At 41.8% G+C, this 21,979-nt stretch overlaps 2 protein-coding genes across 3 annotated transcripts; one reads left to right on the plus strand and one right to left on the minus strand.

Annotated features, from left to right (window-relative positions):
* Positions 1-32: 32 nt before the first annotated feature.
* LOC139417303 (zinc finger protein 341-like) lies at positions 33-7,233 on the minus strand. 2 transcript variants are annotated; one of them, XM_071166566.1, is made up of 15 exons: positions 7,143-7,233; positions 6,570-6,680; positions 4,597-4,784; positions 4,206-4,355; positions 3,753-3,968; positions 3,432-3,615; positions 3,203-3,296; positions 2,898-3,118; positions 2,532-2,740; positions 2,112-2,320; positions 1,851-1,947; positions 1,638-1,770; positions 1,444-1,555; positions 1,220-1,290; positions 33-1,104 (listed from the first exon to the last, which is right to left on the minus strand). In XM_071166566.1, the coding sequence occupies exons 1-15, from the start codon at positions 7,171-7,173 to the stop codon at positions 746-748; spliced, it is 2,385 nt and encodes a 794-aa protein (XP_071022667.1). In that variant the 5' UTR covers positions 7,174-7,233; the 3' UTR covers positions 33-745. The 2 variants fall into 2 exon arrangements, with proteins under 2 accessions (XP_071022667.1, XP_071022668.1); XM_071166567.1 differs by having other exon boundaries at positions 183-1,104; positions 3,203-3,293; positions 7,143-7,198.
* A 395-nt stretch (positions 7,234-7,628) lies between these two features.
* On the plus strand, positions 7,629-14,477 carry LOC139417304 (transcription factor E2F1-like). Its single transcript, XM_071166569.1, has 7 exons — positions 7,629-9,083; positions 9,251-9,353; positions 9,473-9,692; positions 9,897-10,049; positions 10,164-10,278; positions 10,433-10,664; positions 12,882-14,477. Exons 1-7 carry the CDS (start codon positions 8,838-8,840, stop codon positions 13,145-13,147), a joined length of 1,335 nt encoding a protein of 444 aa, XP_071022670.1. The 5' UTR covers positions 7,629-8,837; the 3' UTR covers positions 13,148-14,477.
* Positions 14,478-21,979: the final 7,502 nt, after the last annotated feature.

Below are 21,979 nucleotides of genomic sequence, written 5' to 3' on the forward strand. Positions count from 1 at the left end.
ATTGAAATTCACTGCTCGACCTTACAATTATCTGTGTGGGGTAAAGAGATTTATTTATATACACTTATTGCAGAGTTAGTCCATGGAACTTGACTTAAGCACATTTTTACTCCTGAACTTATTTAGGCTTGCCATACAAAAGGGGTTGAATACTTATTGACTAAAGACATTTTAGCTTTTCATTTAAATATTTTTTTTATAAAAAAAATTCCACTTTGACAACATGGTATTGTGTGTAGGCCAGTCAATTTTTTTTTTTTTTTTTTTACCATTTTAAACTCAAGCTGTAACACATGTGGAAAAGGTCAAGCGGTGTGTATACTTTCTGAAGACACTAACTCACTGTTCTGAATAACAATCATCAATGAAAGACAAAGTGCCAAGCTTCAATGTTTTAATATAAAACAAATAAACCCCCTTTAATTTAATTGGAGGGATATAGTGAGATTCAAATCCCTTCCATATGCAAAGGTAGTCTCAGGACAATCTTTTCAAGATTCTGCTTGAATAACTCAGGCCTAGTCTTGGCACCAGTCTGTTTAGCTATCATTCTACTCCCGCCATGCAAAACTTTGGCATTTGACAAGGACACAAGGTGTGGAATGTTAGCCTAGGTCTGTTTAGCTAACTCAGGCCTCAATCCACTGTCTCTATGAACATGGGTGCTCTGCTGTAACCAGCCAGTCTCACTCCGCAGTCTTCAAAGTGTTCCTCTAGCTCTGCCTCTCCTCCCGCCGACAGATCCTCAACTGGGACAACTGACTGCCTGAGGGTCCTCGACCCTCTCCTCTTCATCATCCTCCTCGTCGCCCTCCTTTTCATCCACCTCTCCCCTGCTCTGTTCCAGATCTGACTCCTCGTTCCCCTTTGACCCCTCTGTTCCGTGTCCCTGCCTCGTCACTCTTTTCTCCGCCCTGTCCTTCGCCACCACAGCCCCTGCCATGGGGCACTTGTGGTCTCTGTAATACTTCTGTCGGGTGAAGCCCTTTTTGCAGGTGGCACATCGGAAACGATAGTTGTTTGTGTGGGAGCGTTGGTGCTCAAGCATGTGGGCTCTTCTGCTGAAAGCTTTCTGGCAGTACCCACATTTATAGGGCTTGATACCTTGAGACAACAGAAACAAAAGTATGGCTCTAAATGGTTTTGCAACAAGGTAAATTATGTTTACAGTTGTGACTGGTATATTAATCATTTACTACAATAGACAGGAAATACTCACCAGAATGAGACAGTATGTGTGCCTTCAGCTTGTCTGGTCTGTTAAACTCTTTAATGCAGCCAACATGTGTCCTGAAAGCACAAAACAATGCTTTGAATACACCAATAAAAACACAACTTTCTGTTACATTGACGTATCCCCAGGTTTTTATTGGAATCTTTTGTGGCTCAGGTTTCCAAATAGGCTCACATATGATCTGTTAGATAAATATACACCTCACTTACCTAAATGGACATTTGTATTTCTTAAAGGGCTCATGAATGAGCATGTGCCTCTTCACCTTGTCCTTCCTGTTGAACATGGCCTCACAAACAGAACATTGGTATGGCTTTTCTCCTGCAATGAAATGACAGTGTTGCCATAAGCACAGCAGAGAGAATCGAGTGAAAGTTATTTGCACCATGTCTGCATGCCTCACCTGAGTGGATACGAGTGTGCAGTTTGAGGTAGTGCTCTGTTTTGAAGAACTTTGTACATATCTGACATTTGAACCTTCCTCCGATACCATGTGTGGGCAGGTGCCGCCGGAAATACCTCTCACAAGGAAAAACCTGTTAAAAATAAATGCATTATTTAGAGTGACTTAATTCTAACATAGCAGCGAGTGACAGCCATTTTTTCTAGAGCATACCTTTTGGCAATGTGGGCAGGGGAAGTTATGTGAGGCGGTTAACAAATGCTGCTCCAAGGCCTCTTGCGTGGAGTACCGGCTTTGGCATTTCATGCACCTGAGTGTGACAGAAACACTGGTGAAACCCGTAACCATGGGGTCAAACTAAAGGCCATATAAAACACAGAGAGAAGCTGTGATCACACTGAAAAGAAAGCAACTGACTGAACTTTGTAAGCATTAGTATGACCTAATTAGGAGACTGGAGTTTGTGACGCTAACCTATAGAAAGTCGTCTCCTTGCGTGGGTTCTGCTGGGGACAGAAGCAGTGGGAGTACTGGTGCACCCCCAGCTCAAACAGCGAGGGGAACACCTTGCTACACAGGTGGCAGCGGTAGGTGAGCTGCTCCTGGTGCATCCGGGTGTGCTCCAGGAACAGATCCAGCTTCTGGAAAGTCTGGGAACAGGTCTTCACCACACACTTATATACCTGAAACACAGCAGAAAGGAACATTAGAAGGTGAGGACAGAGCTCTTAAGGAAGACATCTGACAGAATAACATTTCTATTTTAATACCTGTTCAAAGGAGAACAAAAAGGTTTTCCAAATAATATGAACACCGATTGCCCCCTGTGCTTAATAATGCTCGTGCTTCATTATTGTTCTGGGTAGATCCTTCCCTCTGGCCATGTGGACTCACCTGCTCTCCTTTGTGCTGGGTCATGTGAGATTTGAGCTGGAAGTAGGTGCTGAACTTGCCAGCACAGAACTGGCACTGGTAAGAGCTGTCGATCAGGATTATCTGCTTGGTCTGAGCCTGCTGGCCATTGTGCTTGCCTTCACCATCAACCAGGCTGTCTACATCAGTCTGGGAGTCACAGTCTCTCTCCTCAGGCTTACCTGGGGCTTCTGAACACACAATCTACATTTATAATACATACTTAGGCCCTTAATAATACATTCATTATGACATACATACATTGATTTTGGATATTATTACCACTATGTCATCCACAAAAGGTCTGAATGGCCTATAGAGAAAAAGATTCCACAGTGAGATGATTACCTGGCTGCTCCTCCTCCTCCTCATGCTGCTGTTCCTCCTGTTGCTCCATGACCTCCTCTGCACACAGTGGGACCACCTTAACTGTGATGGGCAGTCTGGACACTGTACTGGCCACGCCCGAGGGCCACACTTTGTGTGTCTGCATGTGCTTCTTCACATTAGACTTCTGGGCAAAGGCCCGGCCACATACGATGCACTGGAAAGGCTTCTCCCCTGTATGACTGTAGAGACATCAAAGATGTCAACGCATATGGATAGTGCTTTTCTGTTTGGGCTGAATGGTACATTTGGTTTGTTAAGCTCACCTTCTGATATGTTGCTGGAGATCAAAGTTTTTGGAGAAGACTTTGTCACAGAAATTGCACTTCAGCTTCTGGGACTTTCCTTTCATTTGTTCTGCTGAAGAGCCAATGAATATTAACAATGGACAACATTATTTTATTTAGCCAATGATGAGAAAACAATGTAAAAATATATATTGTTAGGGTCAGACCAATATGTACTGTATATTGACATTTGTTTTCAAAATCATACCCACTGCTCCATCCTGGCCTTTCTTTCCATTTTTGGGTCGTTTAGGAATGATCACTTTGTCAAACTCCTCAAGCCCAGTTAGGTTTCCAGTGATGCTGCAGGTTTTGGTCTTGGTGCCTTGCTTCCCAGGGCTGTATATTGGAGGAGTGTTGAATGACTGGCTCTCCACACACTGACTCGGGACCTGTGGGCAGAAAAAATGTATAGTGTTAGTGAACTACTGAGCCAAACTCTTTAGGAAGTTGCCCAAAGACTGCAGAGTACAAGTCTGTCATCCTCCTCATTCTCTGCAAATCACAGATTGCATTAGTTAAAGCTCACCTGTACAGATTGGAACAGCTGCAAGCCCAAGGTGTGAATCTCTGCATTACCACTCCCAGACATTTGAGGCATTGTGCTGTAGACCTGGACCACTGAGTTGCTGATACTGGGTGGCACCTGGGAGGACAGAGGCTGAGACTGTCCGGGTGGGAGAGAGTGGGAGGACTGCTGATGGTGCTGAAGGTAGGATGCACCTGTGTGCATACTCAGGTTGCTCTGAGAAGGAAAGATAAACATGATATGCAGTGAATAAAGGAATATACTTATTGAGAAGAATAGCTTAATTTGGGATGCAAAGTTCCATTAACAATTCCAGAAAGCTTCCCATCCAAGTTAGGCAATAAGCAAGGAAATCCAGAATCCTCCAAAACGGGATTTCTGGAAAACCAGGGAATCTTGGGAAAGTTACTGGAATTGTGCAACCCTATACTTAATTGAATGAAAACAACTTACCTGAATAGGTGGCTGCATTGCTGCCATGGGTTGGTCAATGGATGTGAAGGCGGAGATGGCAGACATCAGAACATCGTCGCTCACTAAAACATTGCCTTGGACCAGTGTGTGAGTAAGAGGAGATGGAGGCACTGTGATGTATGTGGATACCTGATGTGGATAGCAAAACAAAGAAAAAAGGAAGGCTGCATTATTGCATTTACATTGCAAGTGAATTATTGCTCTGGTGTATGCTATGATACTGTATGGGCTGGGGAGTAAGTACAGGAGATAGGTAACTAGTTTATCTTGCCAGACTCATGGTGTGGGAAAAGACTAAGTGATCAACAACAAAAAACATCTTAGTTATCAATCAAAACCATACGTTATAAGCCAGTAGTGCTGTACCCACCTGTCTGTTGGGGGTCTGTGGCACAGAGGTAATGGAGGGCACAGGGGTGTAGGCGTTACTAGATGCCAGTGATACTGTAGACAGGGAAGGGGCATTGGACTGGCACTGCTCTCGCTTGTGGGTCATAAAGGCAGGCAATGAGTTGAACTGTTTCTTGCACTTCCCACAAAGAAAGACATCTTCATCATCTGTAGAGGACAATTGGGAATATACAGTACCTTCAGAAAGTATCCACACCCCTTGACTTTCTCCATATTTTGATACATTACAGCCTGAATTTAAAATGGATTAAATGTAGATGTTAAGACACTAGCCTACACACTATACCCCATAATGTCAAAGTGGAATTATGTCCCGGAGTAAAAATATGATTAACAAGTCACATAACAAGTTGCACGGACTCAACGTGTGCAATAATATTGTTTAACATGATTTTTGAATGACTACCTCATTCTCTGTACCCCACACATATCTGTAAGGTCCCCCAGTCAAGCAGTGAATTTCAAACACAGATTCAACCACAAAGACCAGGGTGGTTTGCCAAAGCCTCACACCTATTGGTGGATGTGTAAAAAAAAAAAAAATATATATATATATATATATATCCGACATTTAATATCTCTTTGAGCATGGTAAAGTTATTAATTACATTTTGGATGGTGTATCAATACACCCAGTCACTACAAAAGATACAGGCGTCCTTCCTAACTCCGTTGCTGGAGAGAAAGGAACCCGCTCAGGGATTATAAAACAGTTAGAGAGTTTAATGGCTGTGATAGAAGAAAATTGAGGATGGATCAACAACATTGTAGTTACTCCACAATACTAACCTAAATGACAGTGTGAAAATATGGAAGTGTGTACAAGTAACCGATGCGAAATGGCTAGCTAGTTAGCGGTGGTGCGCGCTAATAGCGTTTCAATCGGTGACGTCACTCGCTCTGAGACCTTGAAGTAGTTGTTCCCCTTGCTCTGCAAGGGCAGTGGCTTTTGTGGAGCGATGGGTAACAATGCTTCGAGGGTGGCTGTTGTTGATGTGTGCAGAGGGTCCCTGGTTCGAGCCCAGATAGGGGCGAGGAAAGGGACGGAAGCTATACTGTTACATACAGAATAAAAAAAGATTCCAAAACATACATCCTGTTTGCAATAGGGCACTAAAGTAAAACTGGAAAAAACTTGGCCAAGAAATTTACTTTGTCCTGAATACAAAGCATTATGTTTGGGGCAAATCCAACACAACGAGTACCAATCTCCATATTTTCATGGTGGTGGCTGCATCATGTAATAGGTATGCTTGTTATCGGCAAGAACTAGGAAGTTTTTTATGCTAAAAATAAACAGAAGAGCTAAGCACAGGCAAAATCCTAGAGGAATAGCTGGTTCAATTTACTTTCCAACAGACATTGGTAGACAATAACCTAAAATACAAGAATAATTATAAACTGGAGATGACACAATGTTCCAGAGGAGCCTAGTTACAGTTTTGACTTAAAATCTTCTTGAATAATATATGGCAAGAATTGAAAACAGATGTCTAGCAACCAACTTGGCAGAGCTTGAAGAATTTTTTAAAGAATAATGTGCAAATATTGTACAATCCAGGTGTGCAAAGCTCTTAAAGACTTACCCAGAAAGACTCAGCTGTAAGCACTGCCAAATGTGATTCTAACATGTGAATACTTATGTAAAATGAGATTTCTGTATTTCATTTTCACTGTCATTATGGGGTATTGTGTGTAGATGAGTGAGACAAAACATATACTTTGAATTCAAGCTTTAACACAACAAAATGTGGAATCAAGAGTATGAATACTTTCTGAAGGCACTGTATCCACCCTTCCATATTTAAACTGCAATCAGTGGAGATACAGAATGGGTCCTTGTTTTGAGTTACTGTAGTACCTAGTTCTCCGATCAACACAATAGAAATTGCAGTGAGACAACAATTAAGTGGATAAAAGGGAAGTACACACCCATTGCCTGAATGGTAGATGAGCCTGAGATGTTCTGGTTGTTTGGGTCAGGGACACCTCCCTGGCCATCCAACAGAGACTGGACAGCCAGGACTGTCTGGTTGTCCATCCCTAGAAAAGAATAATAGATCTGGAGGTCAGAACGGTGCAGATCATGGTGATGATATACCATAGTACGACAGGAACAAAATAAAATAGGATTGGTGCGCTACTGCTATTTTGACAACAAGCAGCCTCTCAGTGTGTTGAAGCTAGCGCAAGTGGCTGCTGTTTCAATGCGACATACTCCCTCTTCTCAAAAAAATCCCCAAACAAAAGAAATAGCTATACATCACCATAAGCAAATTTAAAGAACAAATGCAAAATTATCCAAATTTACTCAACGAAATGATAACTAGCTAGCTCTCTGGCATCGATTATTATAATACAAATTGTGCCTTACCATATCACATTACCATAATTACACCTCCCAGATAACCCAAAATAACCTCACTTTTTCGAGAAAAAGTTGTCTTACAACACATTCATATGTTGTCAAATTAAAAGCGTGGTATATGATCAACGTGTCGATACCTTCCAGGACTTCAAATATAGCCTGCGCCATCTTGTAGTTCTTCTGTGTGTAGGCTTTCGATGAATATGACTGCGTAGCCGATTACGTTATGTAGGCGGATTCTCTCTGCCCAAAAGCTGGTCCAGGGCCAGTTTCAACAGTTTTTGTCATGTTTTTGGTTTTGGATTCGGGTAGGAAAGGCTGATCCCAAGTCAGACGTTAACTCATTCGTCACCCCTCTCGATTTGCTTCACAAAATAGTTACCAAAGAATAAGCTAATCAAATCACTTATGACATATTCAAAGGTACACTTTCTCACAGTTTATCTATTAGCCAAAAACATGTTTTCCCATTCATAACAATGAAAAGCGTGGCATCACAGAGAGTGGCATTTCATGGGAGCCAATGACAAGTCTCGGAAATTCTGACGTTAGAGGTACGCATTCGCCCAACCAATTGAAATCGTGATTTTCATGCACGTGCATGTTTCGCGGCAAAAATATTTGGCGCGTAAACCTCAACACTGTTCTGATCAGCTGGAACAATAACAACAATAACACAGTCGGTTTGGCGCTCAGGTTATAACTTTTATGGATGGACTTCAGTCAAGGTGATCAACAAGATGATCCATATAATTTGTTTATAGGATATGTAGATTTTTTGTGGGGGAATTATTTGCCATTATTCCGGTTTTGTCGGATTGGTTCCTCGGTATGCTGACCAAACGAGATGGTGAAGAACTGAGTTGGCTGGTAACGTTACTGCAGCAAGCTTAGCTAGCATTCTAAGGTGCCCTAATTGTCATTTGAAAGGATGCGTAATAAATCCAGTTATTCGTCCAAGGAAGCTGAACTAAAAGTTCAGGTTAGTGCAATATTGCGTTAGGAAGAATACAAAATATTTAGGTTCCTGATTTGTTTGTAGCGAATATATTGCTGGTACATTTAGTCTGAAACTGAATTGGCTTGTGTCTTCTGTCCCAACCTAACCCTGAAGCGAACACAACCACTTTTCTTGGCTAACAATACCAGCTAGGTAGCTAACTAGAGTAGCTAAGTTTTTCTAGGTCGTTGCAGTATTCAAGGAACTCTGCTTGCTAGCAACACAGTAAGCAAATTATGAGTTGTGTTTACAAACTGTACCAAACGAACGTTATTTGGATGTCAACCAACGTTAGGTAGCGAATTAGCAATTAACAAAGGGAAAGTAGTTGATAGATGTGGCCAGGCCTCACCGCACTCATTGTAAAAGATGAAAACAATAGATTGCATAGAAAAGCTAGCAGCGAGTTAGCACGCTAGCTAACATTGATGCATGTTTATTTCACTTTTGTAAACTATAGATAAATTATTCAATATAACGATTTATCTTGTATAGCTACGGACTGTAACTACAGTCTGCAGCTGTCAGAAAGCGCAACAACTGTCTCTAAGGTTATTTTATAGCTGGCTAATTGTGAGGAAGCATTACCATGCATTTTTTGATTTTGTGAGTTTTAGTTGTTGAAGCTTGACTGTCAGTAAGCTAATGTTAATATTAGACATGCTTAATCTCAGTATTTGTAAACCAACTCTTCTAATACGTTTGCACTATTATTCTCCCAAATTAGAGATTACTTGTGTCAGAAGGTGCTGAAAGTAGCATATCAAGCCTTTGGACTTGAATTTTGCCACAAAAGACAATTTAGGGGACTAGAGCACCCCGGCTGTGTGCCATGTCAGAGGCACTCGTATCAGGTCAGACGTCGGAGGATCTTTTGGCAGACTTTGAGTCTCTTTTGAATGCTGGGAGTATTGACTTATCAGAGAACCACCAGATAGTCATAATTTCTACCCCCAGCAATGTGGGCTTAAACTCAGCTGTACCCAGCAACACTGGAGAGATCCTCCTGTTCGCTACCCCCCAAGGCCCTGCGGATGTGGTCCAGGACCAGCGACGGCCAACTCTGGGACGACCTCCGGTAGGTAGCTAGTTGACCATTTTCATATGGGTGTTGGCTGGGGTGGGAATATGATGTAAATGTATTCCTGTACAATGACTACAGAAAGTGTGCCTGTGTGAGAAAGAATGATCTGTAGTATCCACACTAACTTTTTACCTTTGTCCCCCCCCCATAACTTGTTTCAGGTGAAGAGGAAGCTGGACTTGGACAGTGATCACCAGTATGTCAGCACCTCTCGCCCACCTTCTCTTGGGAGGGCCCCAACGTCCACACCAGCACCACCCAGAGGTACAGACCCCCGGTTCACAATTCAAATAGAACTATTCATTTGAATTCAGTTGAAACTATTATAATTTTGGCCAAAGACAATAATTAAAAGTATTTTCATTATTGTGTCCCGTTCTCAGTTCCAAAGCCTTCGACAGAGAAGTCTCGCTATGACACATCTTTGAACCTGACCACCAAGCGCTTCTTAGACCTGCTAGCCCAGTCTCCTGACGGGGTGGTGGACCTCAACTGGGCCTCACAGGTCCTGGAAGTGCAGAAGAGACGCATCTATGACATCACCAATGTCTTGGAGGGTATCCAGCTCATCTCCAAGAAATCAAAGAACAACATACAATGGCTGTAAGTCTGGATTCACGTACTGTACAGTATGACAATATCAAAAGTGTGTTCTGGCCTTTCTGGCTTATAATCCTTTTTGTGCGTGCCTCTACAGATATTATTTAATACATACAATACACCATCATCAGTGATTCCACAGGATATGTGTATTAGCTAAAAAAAAACACACAAAAAAACATTATCCTAACATTCTGTTTGTCACAGGGGGAACCGCATTGATGGAGCGTCTGTTTCCCGTTACCAGGACCTACAGAAAGAGGTCTCTGATTTGACACAGGCTGAGGAGAAACTGGATGAGCTTATTACCAAGTGTAACCTCCAGCTCAGACTCCTCACTGAGGATACCCAGAACAAGAAATATCCTTTTGTGTCTTGTCTGTCTTTCTGTTTGTGTTTCTGTGCTTTTTCTATCTACTGTATGTATTTGAATATGCATTATAGGTCAGTGTTTTTTCTTTAACATAATTGCACGCTGGGTTATTTGATGTGCCAGGATCTACGGAAGTCTTTTGACTCTCCTGACCAGCTGGTGATGGTCATCAGAGCCCCTCCAGAGACCCAGATGCAAGTGTCAGAGCCCAGTGAGGTATGTGGAGGATAATAGACCAATGGACGCTTGCTCAAGACTCTCTTCTGGACCAAATACTGTATTCCAGCTAATGTGGTTTACTTACCAACCACAACTATTGAATTGTATCCTCTCTGTTCCAATAAATTATTCCTTTGTTGTCTTCTGGCAGGGCTATCAGGTCTCCCTGAAGAGCACCCAGGGTCCCATTGATGTCTTCCTGTGTCCAGAGGACATTTCTGGTGTCTGCAGCCCAGTGACAGGCATCAGCCCTTCTAAAGCCACATACCAGATAATGCCCCAGCCTGCAGAACAACCACAGTGCAGTTCCACACAGGAAATTACATTGTCAACAGCTGCGTCCCAACAGAACTCCTCTCCACTGCCATTGTTTTGTGAAGCGGGTAAGCTGCTCTCACTAGTGTCACACTGTCACCCTGATAGGTTGTTTATTGCCTTGAGTTGTGCTTTAATGGATTTCTTGAAAGAACTCCCTGACATTCTTGAACCTATCTGATAGAAAACAGCTTATGGGAATCAATATTGGTCAGAAACACAAGGTGAGACAGACTACCCAGCAGTGTAGCGTATTGTACTTTGTTTACATAAGACAACACGTCGCATTTTTTTACAAGAGAAATACTGCACCAAACACCTTAGGTAGATTTAAATTGCCCGACCAAAACCTATGCAATAATGTCAGATAATTACAGATTTCTTGAGTTGTCTTACAGTGCATTTTGTTACGTTACAGCCTTATTCCCGTTACCAGGACCTTACAGCCTTATTCCCGTTACCAGGACCTTACAGCCTTATTCCCGTTACCAGGACCTTACAGCCTATTTCCCGTTACCAGGACCTTACAGCCTATTTCCCGTTACCAGGACCTTACAGCCTATTTCCCGTTACCATACCTGAAATTGAATATAATTTTTCCCTCATCAATGCCCCAAAATGAAAAAGCAAAAACAGCTTTTTAGAAATGTTTGAAAATGTATAAAAAATGCAAAACTGAAATACCTTATTTACATAAATATTCAGACCCTTTGCTATGAGACTCGAAATTGAGCTCAGTTGCATCAGTTGTTTCCTTTGATCATCCATGAGATGTTTCTACAACTTGATTGGAGTTCACCTGTGGTAAATTCAATTGATTGGACATGACTTGGAAAGGCACACACCGGTCTATGATCCCACAGTTGACAGTGCATGTCAGAGCAAAAACCAAGCCATGAGGTCAAAGGAATTGTTCGTAGAGCTCAGAGACAGGATTGTGTCGACTCACAATTCTGGGGAAGGGTACCAAAAAAACGTCTGCAGCATTGAAGTTTTCCAAGAACAGTGGCCTCCATCATTATTAAATGACTCTTCCTAGAGCTGTCCGCCCAGCCAAACTGAGCAATCGGGGGAAAAGGGCCTTGATCAGGGAGGTGACCAAGAACCCAATGGTCACTCTGAGCTCCAGAATTCTTCTGTGCAGATGGGACAACCTTTGTGTAGCACAACCATCTCTGTAGCACTCCACCAATCAGGCCTTTCTGGTAGAGTGGCTAGAAGGAAGCCACTCCTCAGTAAAAGGAACATGATGGCCCGCTTGGAGTTTGCCAAAAGGCACCTAAAGGACTCTGACCATGAGAAACAAGACTCTCTGGTCTGATGAAACCAAGATGAAACTATTTGGCCTGAATGCCAAGCGTCACATCTGGAGATAACCTGGCACGATCACTACGGTGAAGCGTGATGGTGGCAGCATCATGCCGTGGTGATGTTTTTCAGCGGCAGGTGCTGGGAGACTAGTTGGGACCGAGGGAAAGATGAACGGAGCAGAGTACAGAGAGATCCTTGATGACAACCTATTCCAAAGTGCTCAGGACCTTAGACCGGGGCAAAGGTTCACCTTCCAATAGGACCACGACCCTAAGCACACAGCCAAGATGACGCAGGAGTGGCTTCGGGGCAAGTCTATGAATATGAATGTCCTGTACTTGAACCCGATCTAACATCTTTGGAGAGACCTGAAAATAAGTGTGCAGCGACGCTCCCCATTCAACTTGACAGTGCTTGAGAGGATTTGCAGAGAAGAATGGGAGAAACTCCCCAAATACAGGTGGGCCAAGCGTATAGCGTCCTACCCAAGAAGACTCAAGGCTGTAATCTCTGCCAAAGGTGCTTCAACAAAGTACTGAGTAAAGTGTCTGAATACTTATGTAAATGTGATTTTTCAGTTTTATTTTGAATACATTTTGTTTTGTCATTATGGGGTATTTTCTGTAGATTTGAGGGGACGACGACTATTGAATCAACTTTAGAATAGGGCTGTAACAAAATGTGGAAAAAGTCAAGGCGTCTGAATACATTCCAAATGCACTGTCGATACATTCGGACTATTTTGAGGAAGTGATACTGGCTTTGTTCCTATTGTGTCTCATGGGGGACAAACATCAGTAACTGCCACATCGATCCACACCCCCAAAGACTGAAATCTTGTTTTTCTTAATGAGCAACAGAGAAACCCATACAGAATCGGTGCATTCAGTCGCTCTTTAACATTCCTCAATGGCTATTGGCTGTGGTCACTAAAACTGCATTTCCATTTTTATTTTATTTTTTATTTTTTACAGGAGCAGTCCTGGAATGTTACCCGTTCACTAACTTGGGAGTGCTGTCAGAATTGGACCTTTCACCCTTGTCATCCTCTGACTTCCTCAGTGGGGAGGGCCTTGGTAACCCACTGGATGGGTTCATCAACCTGTCCCCTCCACAAAGCCACAGCTACCACTTTGGCCTAGAGGAGCATGAGGGCATCACTGAACTGTTTGACTCTGACTTTGGAGACTTCACCCCACTAGAGTTGGGGTGGAGAGAAACACCCACAGAACAAGAATGAGGTTGTATCTCTATGGAAATACACACCCTTTTCCCCTCAGAAAAGTATTCCCACGTGGATAAAATACAGAATTGTACAGCACAGACAGTAATGGCACTTAAGTCGTCTAGCAAGAGGTTAGCTTTAGATGGCTATTTTAATTTATTTCTATACAGATAATGTTTTTGTACCAAGAATGTTTTTTTTTTCTTCCCCTAAGTGGCTTGAGAAGGTGTACTTGTGGGATATCGACTTATCAGCTTGGAAGCTAATACTGAATTTGTTATATTAGGTAGGCATTTTTGCCATAGTCTCAGGTGTAAGGAAGAGTCAAACTTTTCCGCTAAGAGTTGGGTTTCAGATGCATTTTAAAAAGTCTTACAGTATGTTGGCCAATGGTAATGGCAGGATATAGCCTATGTAGGTTAAGAGTCCTTTTATAGATGAAGTTTGGGATGCGGGTTGGGATGTCTTGCCTTAAAGCAGTGGTTCTCATTCCTGGTCCTGGGAACCCAAAGGGGTGCACGTTTTTGTTTTTGCCCTAGCACTACACACCTGATTCAAATCATCAAATCCTGGTCCCCAGGACCAGGATTGAGAACCAGTAACTTAAAGGAAAGATTCACCCGTTTTGAATGTTATATCGTTTTTGTGCATCTCTGAGCGATGTTCTATCGATTCCTGGGGTCTTTTCATGTTTTCATGTCTATCTAAGCTATTGTCTTTTCAATCTTGAGATGCACAAAAACTCATTCAAAATGGGCAAACATTTCCTTTAACATTGATTAGATATGTTTGGTAATATAATTAATTACCAATAAGAAAATATGATCTCTTTTAAAACCTGTCCATATTGATCTACAGTTTGAATATTGTTTTACCAGGCTTTACATTTGGTTGATTGTCAGTCATACATTATATCACAGTTTGTCATTATCATGAACCTTATCACAGCTCCTTTTCTGCAGGTCTTATGCAGTGCCTTACAACAACAACATAAAAGTGTTGGATGGATGCAATTCAGGTGTTATTCTGTGTCTATAATTGAGGTTTTTGAATGAAAGTGTTAGATTTGCATTTCCTAACAGTAAATTGTGGATTACTACTATTTGGGGCTGTCAGGCTACTTACTGTACTTGAGATTTCAGCCACTGTGTTAAAAGTGCTTAAGGGAATTTAACTCTGCAGTCAATTTCACATTGTTCAGCACTTTGTTTTGTAGCAACATTACAAAATGACATTTTTTCCACAAATTCAGTGGTGAAAATAATTATTTGTACCAATCCGAGTGGTTTATCAAGCATGTCTTTTGTATCAAATTTGTTTTTTGAAGAATAAAAACATTGCTATATGGGGTAGTTGATGATGATAAAAATAAGGTGAAAACAAACTGCAAAGAGTTCCATTAGCGTAAAACAGATATTTCTAGTTCCATCCCGTTGTTTAATAAGTGAAAGACAGACAATTTGACTGTCGGGCAAGTTGAACCTGCGTATATTTTTACAAACAAAATACAAAGAATTCCAATACTGATCTTTCTGATTGGCCAGGTCGATTTAAGACTACTGCACAATACTGTCTTTTATCGATGGCGGTTATGGTATCGTTTCGGACCTTAAACGCTGCTGAGTTGCACCCATGAGCAGCTCGGATACCAGATTGTGTAGCGGAGAAGGTACAGTGGGATTCAAAACGGTTTGTTAACTTGGCATTTGAAGACGTTAGAAAGGCGGGGCAGGGTAGATATGGGTCTGGGTCTAGAGTGTCTCTCCCTTTGAAGAGGGGGATGACCACGGCAGCTTTCCAATCTTTATGGATCTCAGATGATATGAAAGAGAGGTTAAGTAGGCTAGTAATAGGAGTTGCAACAATAGCGGCGGATAATTTTCGGCTTGGGTTATTGTTTTGGTGGAAGATCCAGGACCAGTGGAAGCTTAATTTGCTTCCACTGTTCATGGGGCCCTTAAGGTCAACAAACATCATGAACTTTACCCTGTACCAGGACATTTTATCCAAAATGTCTAATGTAATATTAGTCTCTGGACTTGAATCCCATTGAAGACCTGCGGTTTGAATTGAAGAGGGCAGTCCATAAGAGCAGACAAAGGATTTCAAGGATCTGGAAAGATTCTGCATTGAGGAATGGTGTAAAGATCCTTCCAAATGTGTTCTCTAAATGTATACATTTTTAGAAAAAGGCTCAGTGCAGTTATTCTCTCAAGGTGAGTTATTGCCACCTATTTTCAATACCTTTCAATCATTTTTTACCCCTCTTTGAGAGAGAAAAATATTACTTGTTAAACAAAATGCCTTGTAGCTCAGTATTTGTATTATTTTCTACAGTCTTTTCTGCTCATCTTTATCAAGGGTGCCAATAATTCTGGACCTCACTGTATATGGCAATATATGGCACTTCTGCGTGTACATAACTAATTTACATTTTTGGGTAAATGATCATTAAAATCAGGCAAGCAAAAAAATTATCCTGATTTGCTTGATCGGCAAGTGCCTTTCAGAATTTAATCTCAATCCCTGGTTCAAGATATACATAATTGAAATGTCACTGAGTTTTAATGTGTTCTTTTACTTCACTGAGTGTACAAAACATTAGGAACAGCTTCCTAATTTGAGTCGCACTCCCTTTTGCCCTCAGAACAGCCTAAATTTGTCGGGCATGGACTCTACAAGGTGTCAAAAGTGTTCCAAAGGGATGCTGGCCCATGTTGACTCCAACGTTGAGTCCAATGCTTCCCACAGTTGTGTCAAGTTGCCTGGATGTCCTTTGGGTGGTGGACCATTCTTGACACACGGGAAACTGTTGAGTGTGAAAAACGCAGCACCATTCCTGTTCCTGACACACTCAAACCGGTGCGCCTGGCACCTACTACCATATCCCGCACTTAAATATTTTGTCTTACCCATTCACCCTCTGAATGGCACACATACACAATCAGTGTCTCAAGGCGTCTTTAACCTGTCTCCTCGTCTTCATCTACACTGATTTGAAGTGTATTAACAAGTGACGTCAAAAAGGGATCATAGCTTTCACCAGGATTCACCTGGATTCACCAGGATTCACCTGGATTCACCTGGATTCACCAGGATTCACCTGGATTCACCAGGATTCACCTGGATTCACCTGGTCTCTATATCATGGAAAGAGCCAGTGAGAGCCAGTGAATGGTTTGTGCAGTCAGTGTATATGTCATGTATTGGTGGATTCTCCATTGTTGAGCGGCCTGACTTCTAAGGTGTAATGTTTGTGCCAAGCCAACAAAATGCTCATCACATACAGCACCAAGTTTGGGAACAACTGTAACCTCAGTGTGTCTCCTCTTCCTCCTGCATTGCAGCCTGCCTTATATACATGATAATAATATTGAATTGTCTTTATATTTAAAATTGTTATATTTTAGGTCCCACGTGCTGTTCCAACACAAAGTGTGTTCTAACAGTGTAAAAGGACCCCACATGGGTCCCCTACCCCAAGTTTGGGAAGCACTTTACTACTAGCCTCACTCTCTGTGTCTCCTTTCCCTACTGCATTGCAGGCTACCTCACCATTGTCTGTCTCACTATTCTCTTTAAAGCTATTTTGTTATGAGAACTTATGTAGCCTATCTTTTGTTAATATTATAGTTAGCTTTGAAAAGGCTTTTGATAAAGTATGACTGGAATGTACGTATATATACAGTGCCTTGCGAAAGTATTCGGCCCCCTTGATTTTTGCGACCTTTTGCCACATTTCAGGCTTCAAACATAAAGATATAAAACTGTATTTTTTTGTGAAGAATCAACAACAAGTGGGACACAATCATGAAGTGGAACGACATTTATTGGATATTTCAAACTTTTTTAACAAATCAAAAACTGAAAAATTGGGCGTGCAAAATTATTCAGCCCCCTTAAGTTAATACTTTGTAGCGCCACCTTTTGCTGCGATTACAGCTGTAAGTCGCTTGGGGTATGTCTCTATCAGTTTTGCACATCGAGAGACTGACATTTTTTCCCATTCCTCCTTGCAAAACAGCTCGAGCTCAGTGAGGTTGGATGGAGAGCATTTGTGAACAGCAGTTTTCCGTTCTTTCCACAGATTCTCGATTGGATTCAGGTTTGGACTTTGACTTGGCCATTCTAACACCTGGATATGTTTATTTTTGAACCATTCCATTGTAGATTTTGCTTTATGTTTTGGATCATTGTCTTGTTGGAAGACAAATCTCCGTCCCAGTCTTAGGTCTTTTGCAGACTCCATCAGGTTTTCTTCCAGAATGGTTCTGTATTTGGCTCCATCTATCTTCCCATCAATTTTAAGCATCTTCCCTGTCCCTGCTGAAGAAAAGCAGGCCCAAACCATGATGCTGCCACCACCATGTTTGACAGTGGGGATGGTGTGTTCAGCTGTGTTGCTTTTACGCCAAACATAACGTTTTGCATTGTTGCCAAAAAGTTACATTTTGGTTTCATCTGACCAGAGCACCTTCTTCCACATGTTTGGTGTGTCTCCCAGGTGGCTTGTTGCAAACTTTAAACAACACTTTTTATGGATATCTTTAAGAAATGGCTTTCTTCTTGCCACTCTTCCATAAAGGCCAGATTTGTGCAATATACACAAATTGTTGTGATTGTTGTCCTATGGACAGAGTCTCCCACCTCAGCTGTAGATCTCTGCAGTTCATCCAGAGTGATCATGGGCCTCTTGGCTGCATCTCTGATCAGTCTTCTCCTTGTATGAGCTGAAAGTTTAGAGGGACGGCCAGGTCTTGGTAGATTTGCAGTGGTCTGATACTCCTTCCATTTCAATATTATCGCTTGCACAGTGCGCCTTGGGATGTTTAAAGCTTGGGAAATCTTTTTGTATCCAAATCCGGCTTTAAACTTCTTCACAACAGTATCTCGGACCTGCCTAGTGTGTTCCTTGTTCTTCATGATGCTCTCTGCGCTTTTAACGGACCTCTGAGACTATCACAGTGCAGGTGCATTTATATGGAGACTTGATTACACACAGGTGGATTGTATTTATCATCATTAGTCATTTAGGTCAACATTGGATCATTCAGAGATCCTTACTGAACTTCTGGAGAGAGTTTGCTGCACTGAAAGTAAAGTTAAAGTTAAAAAAAATTGAAATATCCAATAAATGTCGTTCAACTTCATGATTGTGTCCCACTTGTTGTTGATTCTTCACAAAAAAATACAGTTTTATATCTTTATGTTTGAAGCCTGAAATGTGGCAAAAGGTCGCAAAGTTCAAGGGGGCCGAATACTTTCGCAAGGCACTGTAAATGCCTGGAATATAACAATTTGTACAATTGGTGAAAAAGAGTAAATAATGAAAGAAAGTATTAAGAGTAGTTAAACAAGGTTGTATACTATCGGCATATCTATTTGAAATATTAGCTATTAAAATCAGATCTAACAATAATATCAAGGGGCTAGAAATCCAGGGCTTAAAAACAAAGGTGTCATTGTATGCTGATGATTCATGTTCTCTTTCAAATCCACAATTAGAATCCCTCCACTGCCTCAATAATGATTTAGATCATTTTCTAACCTCTGGATTACAATCAAATTATGATCTGTGTACTATATTGCGTATTCAATCACAAAAAAAATACAACTTTTACATTACTGTGTAGTTTTCCAATAAAATGGTCTGACGGTGAAGTGGAAATACTAAAATCAAATCAAACTTTATTTATCACATGTGCCGAATACAACAAGTGTAGCCCTTACCGTGAAATGCTTACTTAGAAGCCTTTAACCAACAGTGCAGTTCAAGAAGTGTTAAGAAAATATTTACCAAATAAACTAAAGTAAAAAAGGATAAAGAGTAACACAATGACATAACAATAACGAGGCTATATACAGGGGGTACCGGTTCCGAGTCAGTGTGCAGGGGTACAGGTTAGAGGTAATTTGTACATATAGCTAGGGGTGAAGTGACTATGCATAGATAATAAACAGTGAGTAGCAGCAGAGTACAAAACAAAAGGGGGGGGGGGGGGGCAGTGTAATAGTCTGGTGGCCATTTGATTAATTGTTCATGAGGGCATAGTGGGATTTTTTTATAGGCGTCCGGATTAGTGTCCTGCTCCATGAAAGCGGCAGCTCTAGCCTTTAGCTCGATGCGGATGTTGCCTGTAATCCATGACTTCTGGTTGGGATTTGAACATACCGTCACTGTGGGGATGACGTTGTTGATGGACTGATTGATGAAGCCGATGACTGAGGTGGTATACTCCTCAATGCAATTGGATGAATGCCGGAACATATTCCTGTGCTAGCAAAACAGTCCTGTAGCGTAGCATCCGCATCATCTGACCACTTCCGTATTGAACGAGTCACTGGTATTTCCTGCTTGTAAGCAGGAGGATAGAATATTGGTCAGATTTGCCAAATGGAGGGCGGGGGAGAGCTTTGTATGCATCTCTGTGTATGGAGTAAAGATGGTCTAGAGTTTTTTTCCCTCTGGTTGCACATGTGACATGTTGGTAAAAATTTGGTAAACTGATTTAAGTTTGCCTGCATTAAAGTCCCCGGCCGCTTCTGAGTGAGCATTTTCTTGTTTGCTTATGCCCTTATAGTTGAGTGCGGTCTTAGTGCCAGCATCGGTCTGTGGGGGTAAATAGATAATATAGATAAGAACTCTCTTGGTAGATAGTGTGGTCTACAGCTTATCATAAGGTACTCTACATCAAGCGAGAAATGCCCCGAGACTTCATTAATATTTGAGATTACGCACCAGCTGTTATTGACAAAAAAACACACATCCCACCCCTCGTCTTACCACACGTAGCTTCTCTGTTCTGCCGGTGCATTGAAAATCCCTCCAGCTCTATATTATCCATGTCGTCGTTCAGCCACGACTCAGTGAAACATAAGATATTACAGTTCTTAATGTCCCGTTGTTAGGATAACCATAATCGTAGGTCATCAATTCTATTTTCCAATGATTGCATGTTAGCAAGTAGAATTAATGGCAGTGGAAGTTTAATCGCTCGCCTACGGATTCTCAAAAGCCAGCCTGATCTGCGTGTTCTTTTCCTCTGTCTTTTCTTCACGCAAATGATGGGTATCTGGGCCTGTTCCCGGGAGAGCAGTATATCTTTCTCGTTGAACTCGTTAAAGGAAAAAGCTTCTTCCAGTTCATTGTGAGTAATCCCAGTTCAGAAGTTATTTTCGGTCATAAGAGATGGTAGCAGCAACATTATGTTCAAAATAAGTGGTAAATTAAAAGAAGTTACAAACAACGCAAAAAACACGAACAAAATAGCACAATTGGTTACAGGCATGTAAAACGTCAGCCATCCTCTTCAGCGAAATCTTAATCTCTAGGTAATCATATCCCAAAATAAATAAATAATCTCTCTACAATACATTTTAATAGAAAGTGTATCTATTTGTGATAAATCTTGCTACCATGGAAATTAAAATACCTGTTTTTCTGTTTACCTCTTTGCTTATGGCCCTGTCTACACCTAAATACTTGTAATATTTTTAGCTCATATAATTAAAAAAACATTTTATTTGTAATGGCAAGCCAGACTAAATAAAACAGGCCTATTTATATGATGAACATGAAACATGTTATCTTTCATGTACAATCTTTTGAAACTATGAAAATAGAAAGGTTCAGGACTTTTGTGAAACTTCACAGCACAGTTGAAAAATATATCTGTCTGGACAATTGTTCCTTTATGATCTAGCCAGGTCATTACATAGGTGTCAGAATTAAAAATGTAGATAAAAGTTAGCCAGCTAGCTAACTAACTACCTTGGCTAGCTGACGTACATGAGAAAGAGGTTTGAATATGCTTTGAGAAAATCTGAAAGTGAAGGTGGAGTTAGGGTACAATTATGGCCAAGGAGGTGCGTCTGCATGGTCGTCGGAGCATCTGGCTGAGGAGATTGCCAGGGCATCGGAGGACAGAGGCCGCTTGAGGGAGACCTCTAGAATGATGGCGGCTGAAGCGGGCATGAGTGCTTCGTTGACTGTGCTTCACGCGGATTCTGGTGGGCGGACCGAAGGGATGATGTCGACGCTGCGGGACAAAGAATCTGTGACACGGAACCCAAACCGGCTGCACGCGTGCGCCATCATGCATACATTTATTTTGTCCCCCTACACCAAACGCGATCACGACACGCAGGTTAAAATATCAAAACAAACTCTGAACCAATTATATTAATTTTGGGGCAGGTCGAAAAGCATTAAACATTTATGGCAATTTAGCTAGCTAGCTAACTTTCATAAATTAAGTGCATTAGCGTCACTGACCTCGTTAGTCTTTCAGTCACCCACGTGGGTATAACCAATGAGGAGATGGCACGTGGGTACCTGCTTCTATAAACCAATGAGGAGATGGGAGAGGCAGGACTTGCAGCTCGATCTGCGTCAGAAATAGAACTGATTTCTATTTTAGTTCTTGGCAACGCAGATGCTCGTTGGCACGCGCGAGCAGTGTGGGTGCAATAATTGAATAACATAGATTTCAAAAGATTTCAGCCTGCCCTCATCATGCTGGGGAGAGAGACCCGCACGCCTACGGAAATAGCATTTGGTCAGCCCCTGGATAGCCCTCCTGCTCCCCTGGGGCCAGAGTATGCCCGGAGACTCCTGGACCGCCTGGAGACAGCCCACACCTTCGCCAGAGAGCAGCTGGTGAATGCAGGTGTGAGGCAGAAGAGGAACTATGACGTGCACACCCGGGGAAGGCACTTTGTGGCTGGGGAGCTGTGTCTGTTGTTGAATCTTGTTATGTTCATACAAATATTTACACATGTTAAGTTTGCTGAAAATAAAGACAGTTGACCGTGAGAAGATGTTTCTTTTTTTGCTGAGTTTATCGT

This window comes from Oncorhynchus clarkii, chromosome 9 (genome assembly GCF_045791955.1).
Source record: "Oncorhynchus clarkii lewisi isolate Uvic-CL-2024 chromosome 9, UVic_Ocla_1.0, whole genome shotgun sequence".
NCBI lineage: Eukaryota > Metazoa > Chordata > Actinopteri > Salmoniformes > Salmonidae > Oncorhynchus > Oncorhynchus clarkii.